Genomic DNA, 21,117 nt, shown 5'->3' with positions numbered 1-21,117 from the left:
GTCAGTTGCAGTACGAGTGCCAGCTAATAATTCCCATACAATTATCTACGACTCTGGATTCTTAGCTTAGGTCAGCCCAGACGTCATCATCTGTTTAGGATTAGGGTTACCGAATAAGTTTCGGTAGGGGTGTAAATGAGTCAAGCTGCTCACGAACTATTCGAGTCTCGGCTCGAAAAAAAATTCGTTTGAGTTCGTTCGATTAAATTAACGAGCCGAGCTCGAACTTGATTTCGAGCTCGAAAATATTATCAAATCGAGCTCGAGCTTAACAGTATTTGGTTTGTGAGCTCGCGAACATGTTCGTTTAAAGGTTCACGAACATGTTCGTGAATATGTTCGTTTAAAGACTCACGAACATGTTTGTTAAGAGATTCACAAATATATATATATATATATATATATATATATATATTACATAAATTATAAATATTATATATTAACAAGTCAGGCTCGAACTAAGCTCGTTTAACTTTTAAACGAGCTATTTTCGAACCAAGCTCGAACTGAATTCGTTTAACTTTAAAACGAGTCTTTTTTAAACCGAGCTCGAGCTGTTCGCGAACTATTTAATTTCATTACAAGCCGAACTCGAGCTTAAGAATTAAAGCTCGAATCGAACTCGAACCAAACTCGAACTTAGGAAAAACGAACCGAGCTTGAGCTCGAGCCTTTTACTGTTCGGCTCGGCTCGATTACACCCATAAGTTTCAGTTTAGTTGCGAGTTTCAGATAACTGCTTAATTACTGTTGCATGGATTAATGGGAGGGAATATTCTGGGAATATGCCTGCATCTGCATGCATGATCACGTACGACTGAGCTGCTGGCTCTCGGCGAAGATCATGCACCGGCCGCGCGGGCTGATCGCCGTAGTGCGAGAAGCTAGCAATGAGAGGGCGACAGGTCGAGATGGGCCGGCAAATGGCACGGCGACAAGTGGCGGATGGGGGTTGGTTGGAGATGCATAATGGTGCTGCCCATGTGCTTGCGAGTGACCTTCTTAGAGTCCGACTCAGCTCATGTGCCAGGAAGTACCTTATCCATCCGGCAAATGTAGCTTTAAATTTAAGGTCGCCTGCTGCGAGGTGTCCTTGGGAGGTGAACCATGGCGACACCTTGCTTCGAATTCAATATACGCTTTAGCGTGCATGCATGGAAAAAAGACACAAATCTTTCTTATTGTATCGAGCACTGAGTCCAGTCCGGCCCCGCCCCGGTCGTCGATCGGTCTTGTAGACGCTATATATAGTTCACCGTCGACTGCCACTATTCAATTCATTCGTCGCCAAGGCTGCCGCCATGAGCCACCAGGAAGACGCTTTGCTCTTCTACTCTGTCGACGGTCATGGCTCTCGAGGTGCCTAGTCCCGGCCGATCGACTTCTTGATCATTTGATGGATTGATTGAGTATATATATATGTTGGCTTTTCCGGTGGTTGCAGCAGGAGGCGTGGCCGGCGAGGAGGCGCCGCGTCGGAGGAGGAAGAGGGCGCGCGCCGCCGTGGACGCGAAGAAGCGGCGGCTGAGCGACGAGCAGGTGAAGCTGTTGGAGACGCGGTTCGGGGAGGAGAAGAAGCTGGAGTTCGGCCGGAAGCTGCGCCTCGCCGCCGAGCTCGGGCTCGACCCCAAGCAGGTCGCCGTCTGGTTCCAGAACCGCCGGGCGCGGCACAAGAGCAAGAAGGTCGAGGAGGCCTACCTCGAGCTCAAGGCCATCCACGACGCCACGCTCCTCGAAAAGTCCCACCTCGAGAGCGAGGTGCACTACTGTAACAACCGATTCCTTTTTAAGGATGCCGAAACTTACTAACTTCCATCGCTCTGAAATCAACAGGTGCTGGTGTTGAATGACAAGCTTCTCGCAGCTGAAGAAGAACTTAGGAGGTTCTCCCTCCGCGCCGCCGGCGGCGAGCCAGTCGGAAGTCCAAACTCATCGACTTCGACTTGCCTGCCAGCAGTGTCAGAGTTTGGAGCCATGGAGGAAGAACCCGAACTGATGTACCTATACGAGTATGATTGCCTGATGGAATGGGGATACAATTTCTACGGTATGTGAAGATTATATTGCTGCTATATTCTCTTCTATGTGATCAAACATTGTAAATTACTCAAGTCCCTTCCAGCAAATCCTATTCTCCGACTAACAATCACTATCGTATCAAGTTTTGGGGCGTGTACTTAATTCACTTGCTGTTCACTAGCTGTAGTAAATGAAGCTGTAAATGTATCCTTCATTTCACTATAAGTTCGGTTTACTTGGCGTTGAAACTTGTGCTCATGATGATGCATATGTTCATAACTTGGTCAGCACTATTGGGATTATGAATCCATACCAGAGGCTGCTGCCAATAGTTTACTCCTTTCAGGGTGGTTGTGCTTAAAGAAGCTGCTGCAAAATTGTCTTTTGCTTTGGTGGGGGGTACAGTAGGCCACAGATAACACTTGCTCTCTGCAGTCAGAAGGTGTTCATTAGGTGACAATTACTGTTGAGAAAAAGAAAGTACTTGAGGGTGGGCCTTGATTTGACAACCAGTGAATACAAATCTAGGAACTCACGCATCCATGAAGACCAGCAATCAATTTCGTGTTCATGCAAACAAGTATTTAATATACAATTTAAGCCTCGACTTGACTAAAAGCAAAAAATAAATTTCAGGCTTAATTGTAAAAAAAAGGGGTTAACAATCATGTTCTAATTGTAAAAGATAACCACGCCACTGTGTTACAATTTCATGCGATAAATATTAAACAATGTATTTCTGAAAGATTGCAACATTTTCTGCAAAGAAACATAATTCATGGTTTACTTGTGTCACTATGGTAGGCTCTTATCTGCTTGCTTGAGCGCTGGCTCCAGCGCCTTCCTGTTAAATATAAAATTGATGAAAATTTAATTTCAAAAATCGAACTAACAAATTTGGCTAGAACTCATCAATCTTTGTTGAAAATTTACACCTTAGCTTTAGACTTCTTTGATTTGGCTTCCGGTTCTGGCTTGAATTGGAGGAATTCTTTGCCGCCCATGAATGGTATTAAAACTTCTGGAACTATAACTCCATCTTCGGTCTGATAGTTTTCAAGAATACAACATACTGTCCTTTCCGTTGCTGTTAGAGTAGAATTCAGCATATGAACATACTGCTTTGCTTGTTCATCGTTCTGGCAAGAACAGCAACAAAAATTAGTTACAATTTAACGACAATATTCTAACAAGGATATGATACAGCAGAAAGAACAATAATAGAAATAGAAAATTTCTTGCCTTCTTTTGCCCATAACCGATTCCTAATCTTCTTGATTGATAATCAGTGCAATTTGAACAAGAAACTAACTCTCTGTAAGTGCTTGATGCAGGAAACCATCCTTCCAGATCATACTTCTTGGCTGCCGCATCATTCAATGCACCAGAAACAATGGCCACAACTTGATAGGGGATTTTCAGCTGGAACAAAGTTTGAAAAGAACTTCAATATACCTAACAGGAAAACATAGAATGAGCAGGAAGTTGAAAGAAGTATACCTCCTTATAAAAATCCTCTGAATTCTTAAGCATTTCTTCATGCATTTCCCAAGAGTCATTATCATTTGGCGAGGTGATGCAAAACTGTTCTATTTTTTCAAACTGGTGCACCCTGAAAATTCCCAATGTGTCTCGACCATGTGAACCAGCTTCCTTTCTGAAGCATGTTGAGTATCCAGCATATCTAGTAGGCATGAAAGGATAATCATTAACCAATTGAAGAATTGAGTTGTACACTTCACTGATCTGCTGGACAAAAACTCTTAATACTTCATACCGAATAGGAAGATCTTGTGGATAAAGTCTATCATTAAGATGATAAGCACACAGTGGTTGTTCAGCAGTAGCAATTAGATACTTGTCATCTCCTTCACCTGTCACCTGAAGTTCACAATGCAATGTACATTATGATAACGTCAGATCATGTTACCAAATGCAGGCAGCATGGAAAAACATGAAATACACTGATCTAAAAAAAAGTAATTAAATCAACCATTATTTACTAGTCTCATGGGAAACAAACATCTCGATACCATTATTTACTAACTGATTAAGTTGCAACTTCACCATCATTTACTAGTCTCATGGGAAACCAAGTAATCAATTTGCATTCTTTAATAGAGTGATGTTGTCTATTATACATAAAGATGGCTTCTGCTGACATTCAGATATGTCATCATTCTCAAATTTGGTAGATAAATCTAGTATTAACTACTGTCAGCCATCGCGCACAGGTCAATACCAACATCACAGCCACTAGTTCATCCCACCATCTCACTGGAGACCCACTACCCATCGGAAGCACAGAGAATCTCTTATGCATGTGACCACTAAAATCCCAGTAAAAAAACCCTCCACTTCTGCCTTCACCACACCATCTCCGCCAATGTTGTACGCCACCACCATTACTGTTGCCGCTCTCTACTAGATTAGTGATTTCAAAATCTTTATTCACCCTCAAAGACTCTTTAAATTATTAAATCCATGGTCTACTAATTCCAACAGTTCTGTCAAGTCAGTTTTTATTTGTCACAATTTATAAAAAAAGTATGACCTCATATCCTGAATAATTTAAAAGGGACCATGTGGAGCTATACCCTGAAAATTGGACCCCTTCCAGAGTATAAAGAAGTAACATTACAAAAATTATACATGTGCACTTGTACCGGTTACTGTGAGATCACTTTCTTTTCAACAATCTATATTGGTTTCTAAAGCCAAAGAAAATTTTGCAAAATGATGGTTGAAACATTTTTGTCTTTATTATCATTTTCATGTGTCAACCATCAGAATAGCATAACAATAGCAGATTTTCAAAATCGGAGTGAACCACCCACTGATTGTAAAAAAATCTAAAAATATGATTAACACCTCAAAAGTGTGTTGTTTGGCATTACCCTTTTTCTCAGGAATCAATACAGCTGAAAATAGCATGTAGCTGTCTATTGATTGTATTATTATCTTTACACTTGAGATTATCTCATGTGCAGTGTATATGAGCCAATTGTATGAAAGATGACCACTATCTGTTACTAAATCGTTCAAGGACAGACTGATTGTCATCATCCATTGAGATCCATACAAGGTTGGTGATAAACTGATAGTATCCAAATCAAATTAAATTATTGTTTTATTAGTTTATATAAAGTTTTCTACAGACTTCCTCTACCCAATACACTTTCTATATTAGGGCAGACTGCAACAATTGTGAAATAAAGGGAAAACTGAGACAAGTCATATGGTTTAGATTGAAAAAAGTGAATCATAGGACCAAAAATGCAATGTATCCTAAAATTCTCAAATTCTCTTTTGCTTACTATCCTTAAGTAAGACTGAATTATGATCAACATTTAAAAAAAAAAAACACACTCAATTATAATATATCAGTCACACAAACCTATTGAGAGACAGGTATAACTTAAAACATCAAAAAATTAAAGGTTAGGCTGATGAAAATAATCAGGTTGATATTCAACTATACAAAATGTAATATATTCTAAACCTGTGTTCTCAGCACTGAACAAATTGGCTGATTGAATTGAAAAACAAATGAACCAGACAAAGGGCCATAAAACATCAATGTGTGGAATGAGAAACTAAGAATTTGAAGTTCAAATGATTCAGTTGAACAATCGGTTCAGGGTTGAGAATGCTTGTCAAGAATTCATGTTGTTGAACAATAACAAAAAATTATAATATATGACATTTATCTTGTGCTTCTGCAAATTTATCTATAATTTTCTTCTTCCTTTTACTTTTAAGTTTCTTTCAAAATTTTCTTTGGTTGTCAATTTGACCCCACCAGTATCAAGTTCTTGTAACTGACCAATCCTGACCCAAAATCTTAATGACGGGGAGTACGGCTACTCAGGGTGTTAACAAGTGGGGAGGAATGAGCAGATCATGCACCAGAACCCACCATGCAATTTTGTCTTTCTAACGAATCCAACCCCCATGACCTAGTGGCAGATTGCACAAGCACTGAGCAGCAGCATGCTTGCCCACTCCTCTATTTCCTCAATCAATCAATGACACGCAGAGAGGCACATATAGGCAGCTGATCCTTTCATTCTAGCGCCTCAATCTTCTGCCACGCCAATGAATCCGTCCCCCCATGCAATTCAAGTGTGGCTTCATAGCAGCTAGCACAGATGGTGTGTGTCCCTTCCATGTGTGAGAGCAATTGCAACACTGCTACTACTACCACGTGATTCCAGCAGAGTGAGGAACAGTGAGGTCATTTGTTATTCCTAACCTCCCCTTATTTTCAAGTTCATCCTTAAACACTTTTACCTCTTGGATCTTGAATAGTAGTTGCAACTAGAAGATCACATAGATTAAATGAATTTTGGGTGAGTCCTATGTTGTGTAGAAGTGATAAGACCTTGAGTGGTACCTTCCTTTTATCTTAAATTTTGCCTCAAATCTCTTATTATTCTTGGTTGGAGACACAACAGAAAATGGAGATTTATTCAGGGTTTTCGACTTGCGAACTATGACCGCAGGAGAGCTTTTGATGGTTGCTAACTTTTCAAAGAGATGAACTATGACCCCCTGGAGAGCTTTTGATGGTTGCTAATTTTTCAAAGGGGCTGGATTCTTACACCAACTTTGGATCATTCTCCATTGAATTGAGATGTCATGGTGATTCAGAGAATGAACTGCTTCAATGTGTTCTGCTTCATGTTTCCCTAAAAAATATAGCCTTAAATTGTGAGAATCAGACTCGAATAGGGCTCCAAAGAGAGGCTAAATTAGGAGATGTTCCTATGTGCTGGTGCAACAAATTGAGTTGAAATAAGGTAATTATCATGGCTTAATCAAGGCCCTTAGTGCTGCACCAAATGGGAGCGTCAGGGTCCAAGTCGTTGTTTCTTTGGTTCTGGGAGTCTTAGAGGTGAGAAACAAAACCTTCTATCCATTGATATTAAAATTTGTACATGGTTGAGTTTTACAAGATTCATTCCTTGAAAAAAAAAAAGAGGTTAAATCGCTCAAACACTTATGCATACCAAAGTGTTAGGCTAAGCCAATATATCCCTTGATATGCAAGTTCATACATTGTGGGTATGATAATCCCCATAAGCTAGAGGATTTCAATGGATTGCATGACTTGCTTCCTTATTTCTTGGCTTAGCTCTGTGTGATGTTCCTTTGCACTGATATATCACTAAATGCATACATGCTTATGCTTGTTACTTGCTTTTGTATGCATGCCATATGCTTAGAGCAAATTGCTTTCATATTACTACTTTACCATTGGTACATGTTGTGAAACATATATAGTGCAACATGCTATGTATAAAAATAGAACAAATATTATTAGATATGACTATGACCTGAATTCAACATAAGGTTAGAATTATTGATTATTATGGACTTCTAGCTAACTCAATGGCACAAAAATGAGCATTCTTTTCTTAGTATCACAAAACCAAGTTATCAGTGAGTGTGCAAGACCACTATGCATAAGTGGCATACTTGTACTTGAGCAAGTAGGAAGTGCTTCTCCATTGTGTTGAAGTATAGAGGGAAACTCACAGGTCCAAGTTCAATCTTGCTTAGAGCAGAGACATAAAGCCAACCAATATAACATAACAAAGTGATATACTAGCTTTAACATCATAAAAATTTTTCCTTGGATGATTTGCTATTTTCTATGTATTTACTTGTTCCATATTACCATATAGCATAACCTTTTCCTATCACACATATCATAATGTTGAATTCCTACAAGCTTGCTTCCCACCTGGCATCCTTTGGTCCTTGTCTCTAGATTCTAAAGTTGAGAATTGAGGATGTCAATTCATGTCATTAGGATCTTTTAGTTGAGAAATGGTAGTTTGTTTCATTTTTTTTTCTGTTAGTTACATTTTTCTTTTAGTATCTTGTTAGTTTATTTTTAAATTTTTAATATGTACTTTTGGACATTTTAATTTAGTTAAAATACTCTAGCTATTCAATTAATTTTCTCCATTCATTTGTTGCTATTATGTGCCCTATGCTAGTAACTAGCTATAGCTTCTATCATGTTGCAAGTGTTTTATAATGACCTTGCCACATGGACCAACAACCGATTGCTAGTAACTAGCTATAGCTTCTATCATGTTGCAAGTGTTTTATAATGACCTTGCCACATGGACCAACAACCGACGGAAACAATGCTGAAGAAGCTCTCATGACTACATGTTGACCGTGCCGGACAATTAGACATTAAATAATTTAATCAAGGCTCACTATATTAGGTTTATGGAAAAAGGTAAATCAGCATTCTTGAATGATCAATGGAAAGATAAACACTAGGAAGTTGCAAATTCTTAAGGCATAGATTAATTAGAAAAATGAGCAGCATCCTTTTCCATTTATTATCAAAAGAACGTCTCATTCAGCCTCTGCATATTTTATTTTCCAAAATTGTCCTTTTTTACGCTATTGTAGCAGTTACAAGATCATAACTACTACACAATTATAGCAGATATGATTCCGTAGTTGTGCACAATTATAACAACTATAATTTCATAGCCGCTACAACTACACAATTGCAATAGCTATTATCCCGTAGTTGATGCACCATAATGTTCATTAGTATTGATCAAAAATAAATATAGAAACTATGATTTATAGCTGTTTTAACATGATGTTAATCTGTGTTGACCAATGTTGACTCGAGATGAAGTGTTCATATTACAAGAGCAATGAACTATAATTGCTATAACATAATGTTATTAGTATTGATCAAAGTCGAAGTGTTGTTATAATATAATATTGACTAATGTTGACCAAAGATGAAGTACCCATATTGTTGCTCCAACACAATTTATTAATATTGATCAAAATTGAAGTATCTATGTTGTAGCAGCCATGAACTATACTACTACAATACAATTTATTTGTGTTTGTGTTGATTATAGTTGAAGTATCCATAGTATAGCAATTATGAATCCGTTACCTACTAAAACAACACTAACAATAAAGGTAGTTTCAAAAATAAAAAATGTATTGACGCAGGATAGAGCATCCTTTTGATAATAAATCAAAAAGGGACGCCTCTTTGATGATTCCAATAAAAGGGGCAACATTTTAAATTTTGCCCTAGAAAAGTTGCCAATTGAAAGAAGAAAAAATCTAAGAATATAAAGAAAAAGAATGGTGATTGACAACTTGCCTTGTATAACTCTTCGTCGAATTGAGCTAACTGAGCACATTTTGCCATTATATCTTTTCTCATAAAAAATGGAGTCTGCATTGGTTGGTACATTCTTTTTGTTAGAAATGCCAGGCCATAGTTAATCAACGCCAAGTTCAACAGGACACCATCCCCTTTCAGATAGAAACCTCTTCCACCAGCAACATCAGCACCTGGATGTATCAGAAGCATGACACGTGTAAATAATGTAATTAGCTGGTTCATTTTTGTTTTGAAAATTTTTTTAGTAGACTGTAGTCATAGCAGTATGTTATTGTTATTTCCTTCAGGAGCTGGGTTGCAATACTCTGATTAACAAGTAGGGGTGCCAGTTTGTGTCAAGTCTGTGCAAATTGTATTATAAATGGATTGTGTTACTCATGCCAAAATAAAACTATATGAAATCATATAAAACTAACTAAATATTTTTCAAAAAAAAAAAAATCAAATGGTCTATAATGAATTAAACTATCTAAAAAAGTTAATAGAGTTTTTTTTTAAAAAAATAATTTTGTTGATAAAAAAATTCAATTTGTTTCACACATTTGGTCAACATGTCTGGTGAACATGAAGTAGAGGTGTCAATTCATGTGATACCATGCTAATCATATCATACACAGATATTGCTGTTTGTGTCAATATAAAACTAATGTCTAGAATTAATAAAGCACGCTAAAAAATAACATATACGACACAACAACTTATTAAACCATCTAATAATTAATTTACTAAGTAAATAGATCAATTCATGTCAACGATTCATGGATTTGAACCATGTCATGTCACTTCCAGATTTTCTCTATTAATTGTGTTTTAGGTTAAGTCAAATCATTGTGTTATTAGATCAAATATATTATTCTGAGACATAACATCGATTATTTGCCTATAAGACACTTGTGTGCATATTTTCAGCATACATTATGATTTGCGAGCTATTTCCCATAGCCAACACTTCGAACACACACGTGTTTCATAAATAGCTCAAGTCATAGAAGTGATTTCCACTAGCCAAGCCTAGAAAAATACATATAGAGTTTACCTACGCAATGCATTCATGTCTAAAGCTTCACTGCAGTAACCGAGAATCACAAGGAGTTAAACATTAGAGTCAGATGAGATTACCCTTGTCCAAGTCTGCAATGTCGAGGCGCTTAACAAGCTCTACATGATTTCTCAACTTGGTTTCCATCCGCCTCTCTCCCCAAGTTCGAATAACAGCATTATTTGCCTGCAAACTAGATTTTATACTTCAATAAATAAAATAGGAATACAGAAACACCACTGTGCTATAGTTCGACCTCATCATTGCTAACTGGAACAGTGTCATGGATGAGGTTGCCAATACTCTCAAGTTTCGAGTCCAATGTAGACTTTGCCTCCTGGACTTCCAATTCCTTCGCCGCTATCAACTTCTTTGTCTCCTCGGTGCTGTTAATCACCTCCGCTGCATCTTTTCCTGCCTATGCCAGCCATGTTTCAGAAAAAATAATTATCTTGACTATTCAGAATGATCCAAAACCGCAGATAGTACTTCAAAACACAATATCTCGAGGGAACTCACTATTTTGAGATTTTTGACCTCCTTTGTAAGCCGATTGGCGTCCCTTCTCAGGGCATCAAGCTCAAATTGACCTATACGCAGCAAATCAAATTTGAATCTTCAACCATCCACGGAGAAAACAAATGAAGAAGAAAAACAAGGGACTCGAGCTAAGTACGCTGGCGCCATTCCTTGTCGAGGTTGATGACCTCGTCCACGACTTCCACGCTCGCAAACCGGCGGCGCTGGGACTCGCGTATGATCTCCGGATCGAATCCTTTCTCCGATCGGAAAAGATTGACGTCCAACATGACGAACGAGAAACTCCGAGCAGAAATCGCCGGAAAAAATTCGTTTGCAGTACCGTGGCAATTTATAGGTCTTCCACCGCAGAAACTCCGAGCAGTCCGAGCAGTGAGCCCTAGGTCTTCCACCGCAGGCATTTTATAGGTGGAAGCAATTGGGCCTCAACGGATAGACTAAATGGGCTTTGATTCTTCGGCCCACTTGTTCGGCACCTTCTCCAGGTCTGGAATCCATCCTTCGGCAGGCAGCGTCCTTCCATTCCATGGCCCCATCGACGCGCTTCTGAACCCAGGGCTCACGGAGGAGACTGCAAGTTAGTTTCAGCTCGTTGCCGAAGCTGACGCTAGGTCTTCCGACTCTCTGATTGTTCGTTCGTTTCTTCCAACAATTGTGGATCGATCTTCTCCTTTTGGTCGGCTCACCAATCCGAGTGGAGGTATCCTTTCGATCCCTGTTCGTCTTTTGGTTTCTCTGTGATGCCTTCGATTTCTGTGAAGGTTTGTTTGTTTTTTTTTCTCTTCCGTTCGAAGTTAAGAATTTGATTCCTTTGTGCTTTCTTTCCCTGTCGAGAAAATGTTGTTTTCTCTTTTTTTTTTGTGATTGCAAATGATAAGTTTTGAACTGTCTCCGTTCTTTATGTGAAGATCTCCTGTCGTTTTATGTATTCCTTTTTTTGGAGTGCAGATTCTTGATCAACTAGTTAGGGTTTTCGTTCTGGACGTATATTTTATTTAGGTTAAGCTTCTTTTTTCCTTGCTGTAGAATGAACCTGCTTAAATGTTTCTGCTTTTTCAGGTATTGCACCGCCATTAGAGAAGTAGTTGACATCGTCGCGTATCTCTTCCATATCTATAGTTTGTTCGTAACTGTAAGATGCCAGCGTCATATTTTCCAAGCAACAAAGCTCTTCGATCCTCCTCAAGATTTCTACTCAGATGCAGCCAGTCGAGCTTATTTCAATCGTATTCGTACTGTGCTCTTGCTGACAGCCTTCGAGCATTTCAAAATGTTGATCGATTCACTACCCAATCTGTCCTCAGAGCACTATCACTTGTTATTTCTGTTCCTTCTTTGATAGGTCAATCTCATCAGTCATGCGTAGATAGCACTGCTTACCTCTCTGTGTCTGCTTATAGTTCTTCCTCTCATATATCCCAGAGGAGTAGGACATCAGTAGGAAACGCATTGTCTCATGAACCTGAATTGATTGCCAATAATCAGAGTGGTTGGGGTTCTACAGTGGATCGTAAACCTTTCTGGTTCAGAGATTTACTGAATGTTTTGAGTTGGAAACCTCCTTCAGTAAATGGGATTAGTCAGTTATCTTCATTGCTCTTCTCATCCTACCCAAATGGAGCAGCTAATGACATACCCCTTGATGGTTCTCCACGGGAAGAACTACTTGATAGTCCTTCCCGTTCATCTGAGGCAGACCAGTATGACTCTTTGCATCTCTTTTAACTTATGATAAATTGGTATCTTATTCTTACATCATCTATTGTATTCCCATGAGTTTAGGAGTAATCATAGACCAAAAAAAGGTTTAGGGAGTTTGTGAGCGCAGATTTGTAGTATGTGATAGATTTTATGACAATTGTTTATCATTCAAATCATTTAGTTGCATAAGGCTGAAAACAGCCATTTGGCAGTATTAGAAAATAATATATGCTGTTTTTGACACATTTATGGGTCTCTTGCACCATTTGTCACTTTAAAAAATGGTTATTTGTTGGTTAAGCCAATTTACTAGTTCATGGGGTTAGTGTAATAAAAAAATGATGTGACTGACTTATAAATTACTACTATATGGTAGTTTTTGGGATAACATTGATATAGGAATATTGTTAAAACAATTGAGGGATAATATCCATGTAGTGGATCTCAAATGGTTGGGGCAAATACAACTTGATGAGGATGATTTGGTAAGAACAGTTTGATGATTGTATTTCATGAGCGAATATAGTAGTATTTTTACTGAAATTAGATGTTTGTTTCAGCATCATAATTAGCCTGTGCACCAGATGCAAACTCTTCTTGGGTTTGGAACTATGAGTTTGCTGGAATAGATAAGTTTTGTTCAAAGTAGTTTTCACTTGGAATATCTTTGATGGATGACAATATCTCTTCATGTTCCAAAGTTAGTTAATGAATCCCATATAAGCTGTGATTGGCCAGCTTACAGAATTTGCTTTTGTATACACAGGAAAAAGCCAAGTAATAGAGTGCTGAAACTACTGTCTGGATCATGTTATCTGCCACATCCAGATAAGGAGGAAACTGGTGGTGAGGATGCTCATTTCATATGGGATGAGCAAGCCATAGGTGTAGCAGATGGTGTTGGTGGCTGGGCGGATCAAGGGATTGATTCAGGACAATATTCTAGATCACTTATGTTACATTCAGTAGATGCAATTGAAGAAGAGCCGAAAGGGTCCATTAATCCATTAAGGGTGTTAGAGAAAGCCTATGCAAAAACTAAAGAGAAAGGATCATCAACGGCTTGCATTATCGCACTTACAGATCAGGTACCTATTCATCTTTCTTTACTCTTTGCATTGCTTTATGCAACTACCTTGCACTACAGTTTCTCCTGCAATTATATAGAGAACTTGGTTAACTAACATTAAAAATCTATAAGAAAATGGTATCAGGTTTAAAATAGGGATTCTACTTGAGTCATCTTTGTTAATTCTTAGTCCTGAGCATGGATTTTAAACTTTAATGGGATTCTGGTCCACTGTTCTCTTTGTTCCAGCTCCGATAGAACATTTGCCTTCTAATCTTCTCATATTTTCCTAAATTGCTAGTTTATGTAGTTAATAGTGTGAATACTTAAGCAGTATTTTTCTTATCCTTGGTTTTGCTACTTCTTTTCCATGAGCATAGTACAAATTTTGTGCAATCATGTCTTTTAAAATTGCCCCTACTTTAGAATTTCAATATCAATTATATTAGATCAGTGATTTTGGAATAAAAAAATTAATGATTTTAAACTAAAAATAGTAATAAAGTTAAATTAAATGGTATACAATATATTACAATTTGTTTTGCAAAACTGATAGCACAGGGGATGAATACGCAGGCGATTCTCACACATATTCACCAAAAGAGAAAAATATGACAACCTAAATTATAAAACAGTTTGATAAATTACTAGACAATGAAATTAAAAATGAGTATCAAAAAAATCTCTACTTCTGTTGTCAGCATGAGTTCAGGCATTTGCATCAACATAATAAGAAATGCTTAATGAAATTTCAGCATTTATTATTGTTTCAACTTTGACTATTCTTTTGGTATTTCTATTTTGTTAGGATGCAACGATGAACATTGTTACTAGTGAGTAAGTTGTCTCTTGTATAGGAATAGAGCCCCTCTGCTCGTGATAACAGTTTCTTGTAATATCATCAGTAACATGCCCTCTTGTTTGATTTTGTTTCTAGAGGATTCATGCAGTCAACCTTGGTGACAGTGGTTTCATAGTAGTTAGAGATGGTTGCACAATATTCAAATCACCAGTGCAGCAACATGATTTCAACTTTACTTATCAACTGGAGAGTAGCAATGCAAGCGATCTTCCTAGTGCTGCCCAGGTTAGTTGCTACTTCTCCTGCACTATATTTGTGTGACTACTTTTACTGTTCAAGTTATCTGGCATTGAAATATGTTTGGAATTGTTTCAGCTAACCAATAAATTATGTCATTACTTGTTACACTGCATCTTTGTGGATGCTCCAGTTGATTTCTTTTACTGGATTCTTGCTCTTAACTTGTAATTACTCATTCCACTTTCTTTAATCAATTGTAATGCACTAGAGTTCTAACAAGTTGAGGTTGAATGTTTCAAGCTTGTTTAACAAAAATTAAACTAGCTCAAGCTATGCTCAATTTTTAACCATGTATTTATGTTTAAGTTGGTTTATTAAGCTCAAGTTTTTATGGAGCTCAACTATTGCAATATTTTGTTTATAGTTAAGCTAAAACTAGATTCAATGAATTAGACATATGTTATTAGTTTTCTTAAATACTTGATTATGACGTTAATCATAAACAATGATGCTACAGTAAACTGTTATTATGTTATTTAAAGTAGCTTTATAACTTAATGACACCAAATATATACTCAATTTTATACTTAAATCACAGATCTTTATCCTCTTATCAAAAATTAACTCAACAGACTTTAGAATTTTTGTAGTTATTTTTAGAAGTAAAATTGAATGAACAAAATATAGTTTCAATGATAATAAAAAAGGTTTTAAAATGGCCACCAAGGTACATCTATTTGAAAATGTCTTGTATGTTTCCTTAATATCAAAACACCTTTCATTTATTGTCCAATGCCCCCCCCCCCCCCCCCCCCCCCCCCCCCCACTTTTTTGCAATTATTAGGTAGTAATTTAGAAAGCTGCTAAACTTTTGTGTGTGTGTGGGGTGGGGGGGGGGGGGGGGGGGGGGGGGGGGGGGGGGGGGTATTTGATAATTCCCCTAATGATAAAACAAGAAAATAGTTAATGTGGATGAAGATAGATTTTCTATAAGAGTTTTTTTTATCTTATACCTTACATCTATTACTCGAGAAAGAAAGATTGTTGAAGATATCACTAATGAAAATGGATAGGAGTATTTGGATTTTTGTGTGATCATTGTGTGCCCTTTAAGCTACAAGGTATATTTGTACGTGTATCATGCTATGCTTTATGGTTAGATTCTTGAACAATTAGGAAACATAAATACAGTTGATTGAGTTGAGATGAAACAATAAGATTGTTCTGTGAGGTTATGAGGGGAAATTAAAAATAATGCTATGTTAATAGTAGTTCTAAGGATGATAAAATGAGAGAATAAATTAAGATGCTATGGACATGTTCAAATTCACTCAATCTATTGTTATACAAATTGATTGGACTAGAGTTGAAGGTGTTAGGATTAGGAGATATAACTAGTTAAGAGATCTACATGCAATACAGACTTAAATGGAGTATAATAGAGAGATATGATCCATGTGGTGTCAATCGAAAATACTTGGAACTAAGACAATATTAGTAAATATTTAATTACATGGTAATACTAAAATTACATGGTAATACTATCAAAAAATTCATTTTCAATTTACATGAAGAACTTTAAGTATACATTATACCTTATATGAAATACTTATTGATGTTGTTTATGAATAGTTTGTGGATTTTGTTAATCTCCAACGTTCACGAGCTTGACTCATGAGCATTTCATCATCATTATGTTGATGTTTGTCCCAACTATTTAGAGTTGGCTAGATGGATCTTATTAGTAGTTTAATAATATTAACGTTTGAATTGTTCATTTATTGTGTTTGAAGAGGATGCTCAAACTTGTTCGATTACTTTTCCAAATGAACATAAATAGTTCTTTTCAAGTTAAATTACTTACTTGTTCATGATCATTTTTGACTGCTTGGATGCAATTCATCACCTCAGAATCGTTTCCACCAAGTTTACCTCAATAATTTAAATTCGCCTATGGGTTGGGTTCCTTTCTCATCAACTGATCACTAAATTATTTATCAATTACGTTTTCTGTGGTCGTACTGTTCGATCATTTTATGGTAAACAGGTCTATCTTGGCCTAGAACTCTGAAAACTTGAACAAAATATGCTCTGGACTTCAATCCCCAGTCTGATTTATATATTCATGATCATTCTTGCGTAGAGTTGAACTGACCATGTTTCTTTGCCTGCTCATGCTGGCTTCTGGCTGCACTTAATAACCCAATCTCTGCTTATATTCTTTTTGGTTAGATGAAATGGATAACCATCGGTCCTCTTAAAACTTGTGAGCAGGTGTTCACTGTCCCAGTCGAATCAGGCGACGTGATTGTCACAGGGACAGACGGTCTCTTCGACAACCTGTACAACAACGAGATCACTGCCGTGGTGGTTCATGGGATTCGAGCTGGTTTGGAACCTCAAGTGATGGCCCAGAAGATTGCCGCATTGGCTCGCCAACGAGCTCAGGATAAGAACAGGCAAACACCATTCTCGACTGCAGCTCAACACGCTGGATACCGATACTACGGAGGCAAGCTCGATGACACTACTGTTCTTGTATCCTTCATTACTGCCTTTGGCACTTAAAATCGTACCCCTATTGCCTTGCTACTACTTATTAACTTTCCAGATTTTTTTTTTCCTCTCACTTGTTCATATGATGACGAGCGAACCATTTCGATTATTCTTAGCTTGTCATTTTCCTGAACTAGTGGATTTTGGTTACCTATCTTTGTGTGATTTCATTTCCTGAGATCTAGTTGTTGTGTACAAAACTCAACCACTTGAAGATGCCTGGCGTCAAGTATAAAACTTGTTAGTATTCTATTTCCTTTTTCTATTCCCCCTTCTCATGTTCTACCATAATTTGAAATAACCTTTATTGACTGATTACATTATTAATTTTTTTATGAGAATAAATAGCATCAACTTTCACAACCCCTTCATCTTCTTCCTCCCTCCTTCGACAAGATTATCCCCTTAGAAATATTCATCTAGCTAGCTTGCTTGCTAGATTGTGACCATCTATCTCCATAGATATGTTGCTTTGTGCATGAGATTCCTTACTTTGTTGATGGCTCTGCTCTGCTGATCTGCTCTGCTCTGCTAAATGGATATATGTGGAATTGAACCAAGCTAGCTAGTTTCTTTCCATGGCAGACACAAGGTGAGGCAGAGAGTAATTCATGTATGTGGAAGGTGACTTACTACTTTGCATGTGTTAATGTTAAACTTACTCAGGAAAGGAAATATTCAAAGGTGAGGACGTACGTGATCTGATGAGTGACAGGTCGAATCTGATTAAAGTATAGTACTTGAAGATATATGCTCAGCTTATGGATGCCGCAAAGCTAGCTACCAAAAAGTTGCAAGTGTATGAAAAGTTTATTCCTTGAAAGGGATTCACACGATTCTTCCCCCACAATATTTTTTTATTTATATATTCAAATAAATAAATAAATTTTGAATTATAATAACTATGTGTTATCTTTAAAATATATATATAAACTCATCATTTAGAATATAATTAATTAGCATTGAAGGATTCATGAAAAGTTGGTTGATTATGCACTGCTATTGAATTTTAAATAATACTCTGGTTCAATTTATTAGTTACGAAAATCAATTTTAAAAAGAAAAAAAATGATAAATCCCAGTTAGTTTCATTGTCTATCTCTGTGGGGGTGATCGGTTCGGTCCTATGAAAGTTTTCTACTAGCCATCAGGGTAAATCGGGAAGTGCACGTAGTGGTCAGCTCAGACGTCCAGTATCTTTTGATCACGTTTTCTATTTGGAGGAAAATTTTTGTAAATACGTCGTAGTTGGTGATCAAACCGCAGGTGTCTTGGTAACAACTTGGATGTCTTACATGGTACCATTGCTTCAGGGATATTTTAAAAAGAAGAGACTCTCGTTGGAGGGTGAGAAAAAGAAAAATGAGGATTTAAAATTTAGAGTTTAGAACTTATTAGAAGTTGCTAGAGAGAAAGAAGTAGAACATATATGAGATATATAGGAGGCGGCTATTAATGCTAAGTTTGTCTAGATCCTTGCGTTTATGATTTCTATATATAATTAGAATGATTTCTATAATCAGTAACACAGAATCTAAGGATGACTGCAATGACTTCCCTTGTTCCACTAGATTTACATGAGAATCTGTCGGCTTTTGACCACCACAACTTTTGAGTGCCAGTTTCTCAGACGTTAAAAGTTCTGTAAATCAACATGCACGTGGAATTTCAGTTTTCCTTTTCAAACCACAACAGCCACACGGTGGTAATTAATTAATTAATTCATTAATTACTTCATTCATTCATTTCCCAAGATCCATTGTGATATGATCGATTCCTTCTCTAAAGAATAAATTTCTTGTGGCATCCCTTTGCTAGGCATATATCTCGACAGGTGCCCTCTGAAAGTGACGGCGCCGTCATATATATCCATTGCCTTACCTTAATTTCTCCTAAATTACCTTCAAATACCTCTTTTAGTTATCACGAGGACATTAAGATGCTCATGAGATCAAGATTCCCAATCATAGATTTTATATATTTATCAGCAGAACGTACGAACGTCGTAGTATACAGATTTATTGCAGATGGTGATTTTGATTAACCAGACACATTGTGCACTCTTGCATCATAGTTCTACGTTATTATCACCATCTTAATTCATATATGTATATTTTTTCATGCTTAATTCCTCACTGCATCAACTTAATTATAACTGTGTGTGTGTATATATATATATATATACACTTATATATATATATATATTTAAGTAGCAGTGGTTGTTGCAGCATTGAGGTAGCTAGGCAGGAAGAGTTCTATATAGGGTACATCCTCCGGCCGCCGGAGCCGGACTCCCTCTGGCAGTTGAAGTAGACGGCGGCGACCGGCTGGCCGAGGTTGTAAATCTCGGCGAAGTCCTTGGTGTTGAAGTTCTGGCGCCACCCGGGCGGATACACCGTCTCACGACCCAGCTGCTGGAACAGCACGAACACCATCCGGTGGATCCCCATTGTGGGCCGTGGCGGCTCATAGCACATCACCTCTCTTCCTGGAAATGAAAATTAATTAATTAATTAATTAATGCATGCAATTAATCATGGCTTAATTTATATCGTTTGCTAGATCTGCTCTCACCGAAGGTCGCGTCTGTGGTGCCAGGGATGTCGACCACCAGCCTGCATTAGTAGTGCAATTAGCGTAACAGAGAGGAGGTACGTAGGTTAAGGTAGCTAGGTAGACGACGATCGATCGATGAGTGTAATTTAATTAATTACCATTGGAGGTACTCTCTCAGGTGTGGGTTGCTAGGGCTGGGAGCATCGGGGTCCACCAACACCTGCATGCATGCATGCATGCGTATAGTGTTAATTGATGGATTTAGGGTTTACAGAAGGATTAATTAAGAAAGAAAGGAAAGGAATAACTGACGAGGGTGTAGAAGGTCCTGAGGTCATTGCCGCCGACCTCGACGCGAGGTTGGTTGACGACCTCCGACGGCTTGAACTCGCGGCCGTTGGTGATCTCCTTCCCGGCGTAGTTGACTCGGAGAGAGACTCTCCTGATGAAGGGCTCGAGGACGTCGCCGATCACCCTGCCCACCACCAGCGAGTCTCGTCCTCTGCTCATGCTTACGTACAATGCGTGGTCGCTCGCTCGCTCGCAGTACCGGACGCCGTACGTAGTGTAATTGCAGTAGTGTGGAGGAACTAGGCGATGATCGAGCTCTATATATAGTGCCGTGTGGCGTGCGATGCGTGAATGAATCCGTATTTGCTTTTTGTAAAGTCTTTTGAAGAGAAATGAGGACACAAAGTGAAGGTTCTATTCCCAACTCATTAATGTGTAGCCCTCCAAGGGAGTCCAACAATCAAGGGCAGGTGCCCTGCCCCTTATCCGCAACAGGTAGCCCTACAATTCATGTTTGTGTACCAGATTATATTTATCCAAAACCATTCTAATTAATATTTTTATTATAATAATAATAATAATAATAATAAATAGATATATAAATCTCATCTAGCTTGTTAATTATGAGTTATCTCACGTGTTTGTCTGTCCTGTCTATATTCACTTTCCCTCTTCTCTCTTATTCATCTTTTTAGATCTTTTTATCGTTTCACCGGATGCTGCTTTAGTTTGACCTTGGTCAACTCGATCGAGAGAAATTAAACGATCGATTTAGTCAGTGAGTTTGAATGTTTAATTAGTGAGTATGAGTTTAAACTGAGATCTAGTGATTTGAAGTTGCTTTCGGTATATACACACACATCGACTTTGAACGAGTGGTATACGGCGACTGAGAGCAACATCACCCACGAATATATTTATTTTTTTTATATAATTAAAATCAAGTATATTCATTTTCTGTGGCTAAGAGAGAGAGGAAAAAAAGAATGTAGGTTGTCATGAAGCAGACCAAAAGAGGATAGGAGGAATCCTCCAAAGCTGATCTTAGCTCCATCAATGGAATAGTTGAAAGCTTTCAAAAGTTTTTGATATATATATTCGATCGAGTACATGCA

At 37.8% G+C, this 21,117-nt stretch overlaps 4 protein-coding genes across 4 annotated transcripts; 2 read left to right on the top strand and 2 right to left on the bottom strand.

Annotated features, from left to right (window-relative positions):
• The first annotated feature begins 1,295 nt into the window (after nt 1-1,295).
• On the top strand, nt 1,296-2,198 carry LOC141836683 (homeobox-leucine zipper protein HOX14-like). Its single transcript, XM_074724194.1, has 3 exons — nt 1,296-1,359; nt 1,445-1,758; nt 1,834-2,198. Exons 1-3 carry the CDS (start codon nt 1,302-1,304, stop codon nt 2,053-2,055), a joined length of 594 nt encoding a protein of 197 aa, XP_074580295.1. The 5' UTR covers nt 1,296-1,301; the 3' UTR covers nt 2,056-2,198.
• A 434-nt stretch (nt 2,199-2,632) lies between these two features.
• LOC141836018 (serine--tRNA ligase) lies at nt 2,633-11,145 on the bottom strand. The gene is made up of 10 exons (XM_074723428.1): nt 10,924-11,145; nt 10,767-10,837; nt 10,504-10,665; nt 10,328-10,433; nt 9,185-9,378; nt 3,797-3,900; nt 3,520-3,703; nt 3,262-3,441; nt 2,955-3,158; nt 2,633-2,863 (listed from the first exon to the last, which is right to left on the bottom strand). Exons 1-10 carry the CDS (start codon nt 11,054-11,056, stop codon nt 2,828-2,830), a joined length of 1,374 nt encoding a protein of 457 aa, XP_074579529.1. The 5' UTR covers nt 11,057-11,145; the 3' UTR covers nt 2,633-2,827.
• A 179-nt stretch (nt 11,146-11,324) lies between these two features.
• Nucleotides 11,325-17,369, top strand: LOC141836075 (putative protein phosphatase 2C 55). Its single transcript, XM_074723486.1, has 5 exons — nt 11,325-11,487; nt 11,847-12,487; nt 13,255-13,576; nt 14,495-14,644; nt 16,874-17,369. Exons 2-5 carry the CDS (start codon nt 11,925-11,927, stop codon nt 17,165-17,167), a joined length of 1,329 nt encoding a protein of 442 aa, XP_074579587.1. The 5' UTR covers nt 11,325-11,487; nt 11,847-11,924; the 3' UTR covers nt 17,168-17,369.
• Nucleotides 17,370-19,355: 1,986 nt separating this feature from the next.
• Nucleotides 19,356-20,271, bottom strand: LOC141835824 (protein HEADING DATE 3A-like). Its single transcript, XM_074723201.1, has 4 exons — nt 20,024-20,271; nt 19,870-19,931; nt 19,730-19,770; nt 19,356-19,643 (listed from the first exon to the last, which is right to left on the bottom strand). The coding sequence occupies exons 1-4, from the start codon at nt 20,219-20,221 to the stop codon at nt 19,411-19,413; spliced, it is 534 nt and encodes a 177-aa protein (XP_074579302.1). The 5' UTR covers nt 20,222-20,271; the 3' UTR covers nt 19,356-19,410.
• Between the last annotated feature and the right edge of the window lie 846 nt (nt 20,272-21,117).

Source organism: Curcuma longa, chromosome 10 (assembly GCF_044706935.1).
Source record: "Curcuma longa cultivar G26 ecotype Majalengka, Jawa Barat chromosome 10, ITB_CL_G26_1.1, whole genome shotgun sequence".
Taxonomy (NCBI): Eukaryota; Viridiplantae; Streptophyta; class Magnoliopsida; order Zingiberales; family Zingiberaceae; genus Curcuma; species Curcuma longa.
The sequence above is the reverse complement of the archived record's forward strand: the minus strand, read 5'-3'. Positions and strand labels throughout refer to the sequence as shown.

What these genes read in the sequence shown, in the direction of transcription:
- LOC141836683 (XM_074724194.1), top strand. Translation starts at nt 1,302, where the DNA reads ATGAGCCACCAGGAAGACGCTTTGCTCTTCTACTCTGTCGACGGTCAT. An exon ending in CGACGGTCATGGCTCTCGAG is followed by an intron (nt 1,360 to 1,444) that starts GTGCCTAGTCCC and finishes CGGTGGTTGCAG; the next exon opens with CAGGAGGCGTGGCCGGCGAG. An exon ending in AGTCCCACCTCGAGAGCGAG is followed by an intron (nt 1,759 to 1,833) that starts GTGCACTACTGT and finishes TGAAATCAACAG; the next exon opens with GTGCTGGTGTTGAATGACAA.
- LOC141836018 (XM_074723428.1), bottom strand. Translation starts at nt 11,056, where the DNA reads ATGTTGGACGTCAATCTTTTCCGATCGGAGAAAGGATTCGATCCGGAG. An exon ending in AGGTCAAAAATCTCAAAATA is followed by an intron (nt 10,666 to 10,766) that starts GTGAGTTCCCTC and finishes TGGCTGGCATAG; the next exon opens with GCAGGAAAAGATGCAGCGGA. An exon ending in CATTGCAGACTTGGACAAGG is followed by an intron (nt 9,379 to 10,327) that starts GTAATCTCATCT and finishes TGATACATCCAG; the next exon opens with GTGCTGATGTTGCTGGTGGA.
- LOC141836075 (XM_074723486.1), top strand. Translation starts at nt 11,925, where the DNA reads ATGCCAGCGTCATATTTTCCAAGCAACAAAGCTCTTCGATCCTCCTCA. An exon ending in CGTTCATCTGAGGCAGACCA is followed by an intron (nt 12,488 to 13,254) that starts GTATGACTCTTT and finishes TTGTATACACAG; the next exon opens with GAAAAAGCCAAGTAATAGAG. An exon ending in ATCTTCCTAGTGCTGCCCAG is followed by an intron (nt 14,645 to 16,873) that starts GTTAGTTGCTAC and finishes ACTTGTGAGCAG; the next exon opens with GTGTTCACTGTCCCAGTCGA.
- LOC141835824 (XM_074723201.1), bottom strand. Translation starts at nt 20,221, where the DNA reads ATGAGCAGAGGACGAGACTCGCTGGTGGTGGGCAGGGTGATCGGCGAC. An exon ending in CTGAGAGAGTACCTCCAATG is followed by an intron (nt 19,771 to 19,869) that starts GTAATTAATTAA and finishes CTACTAATGCAG; the next exon opens with GCTGGTGGTCGACATCCCTG. An exon ending in CACCACAGACGCGACCTTCG is followed by an intron (nt 19,644 to 19,729) that starts GTGAGAGCAGAT and finishes TTTCATTTCCAG; the next exon opens with GAAGAGAGGTGATGTGCTAT.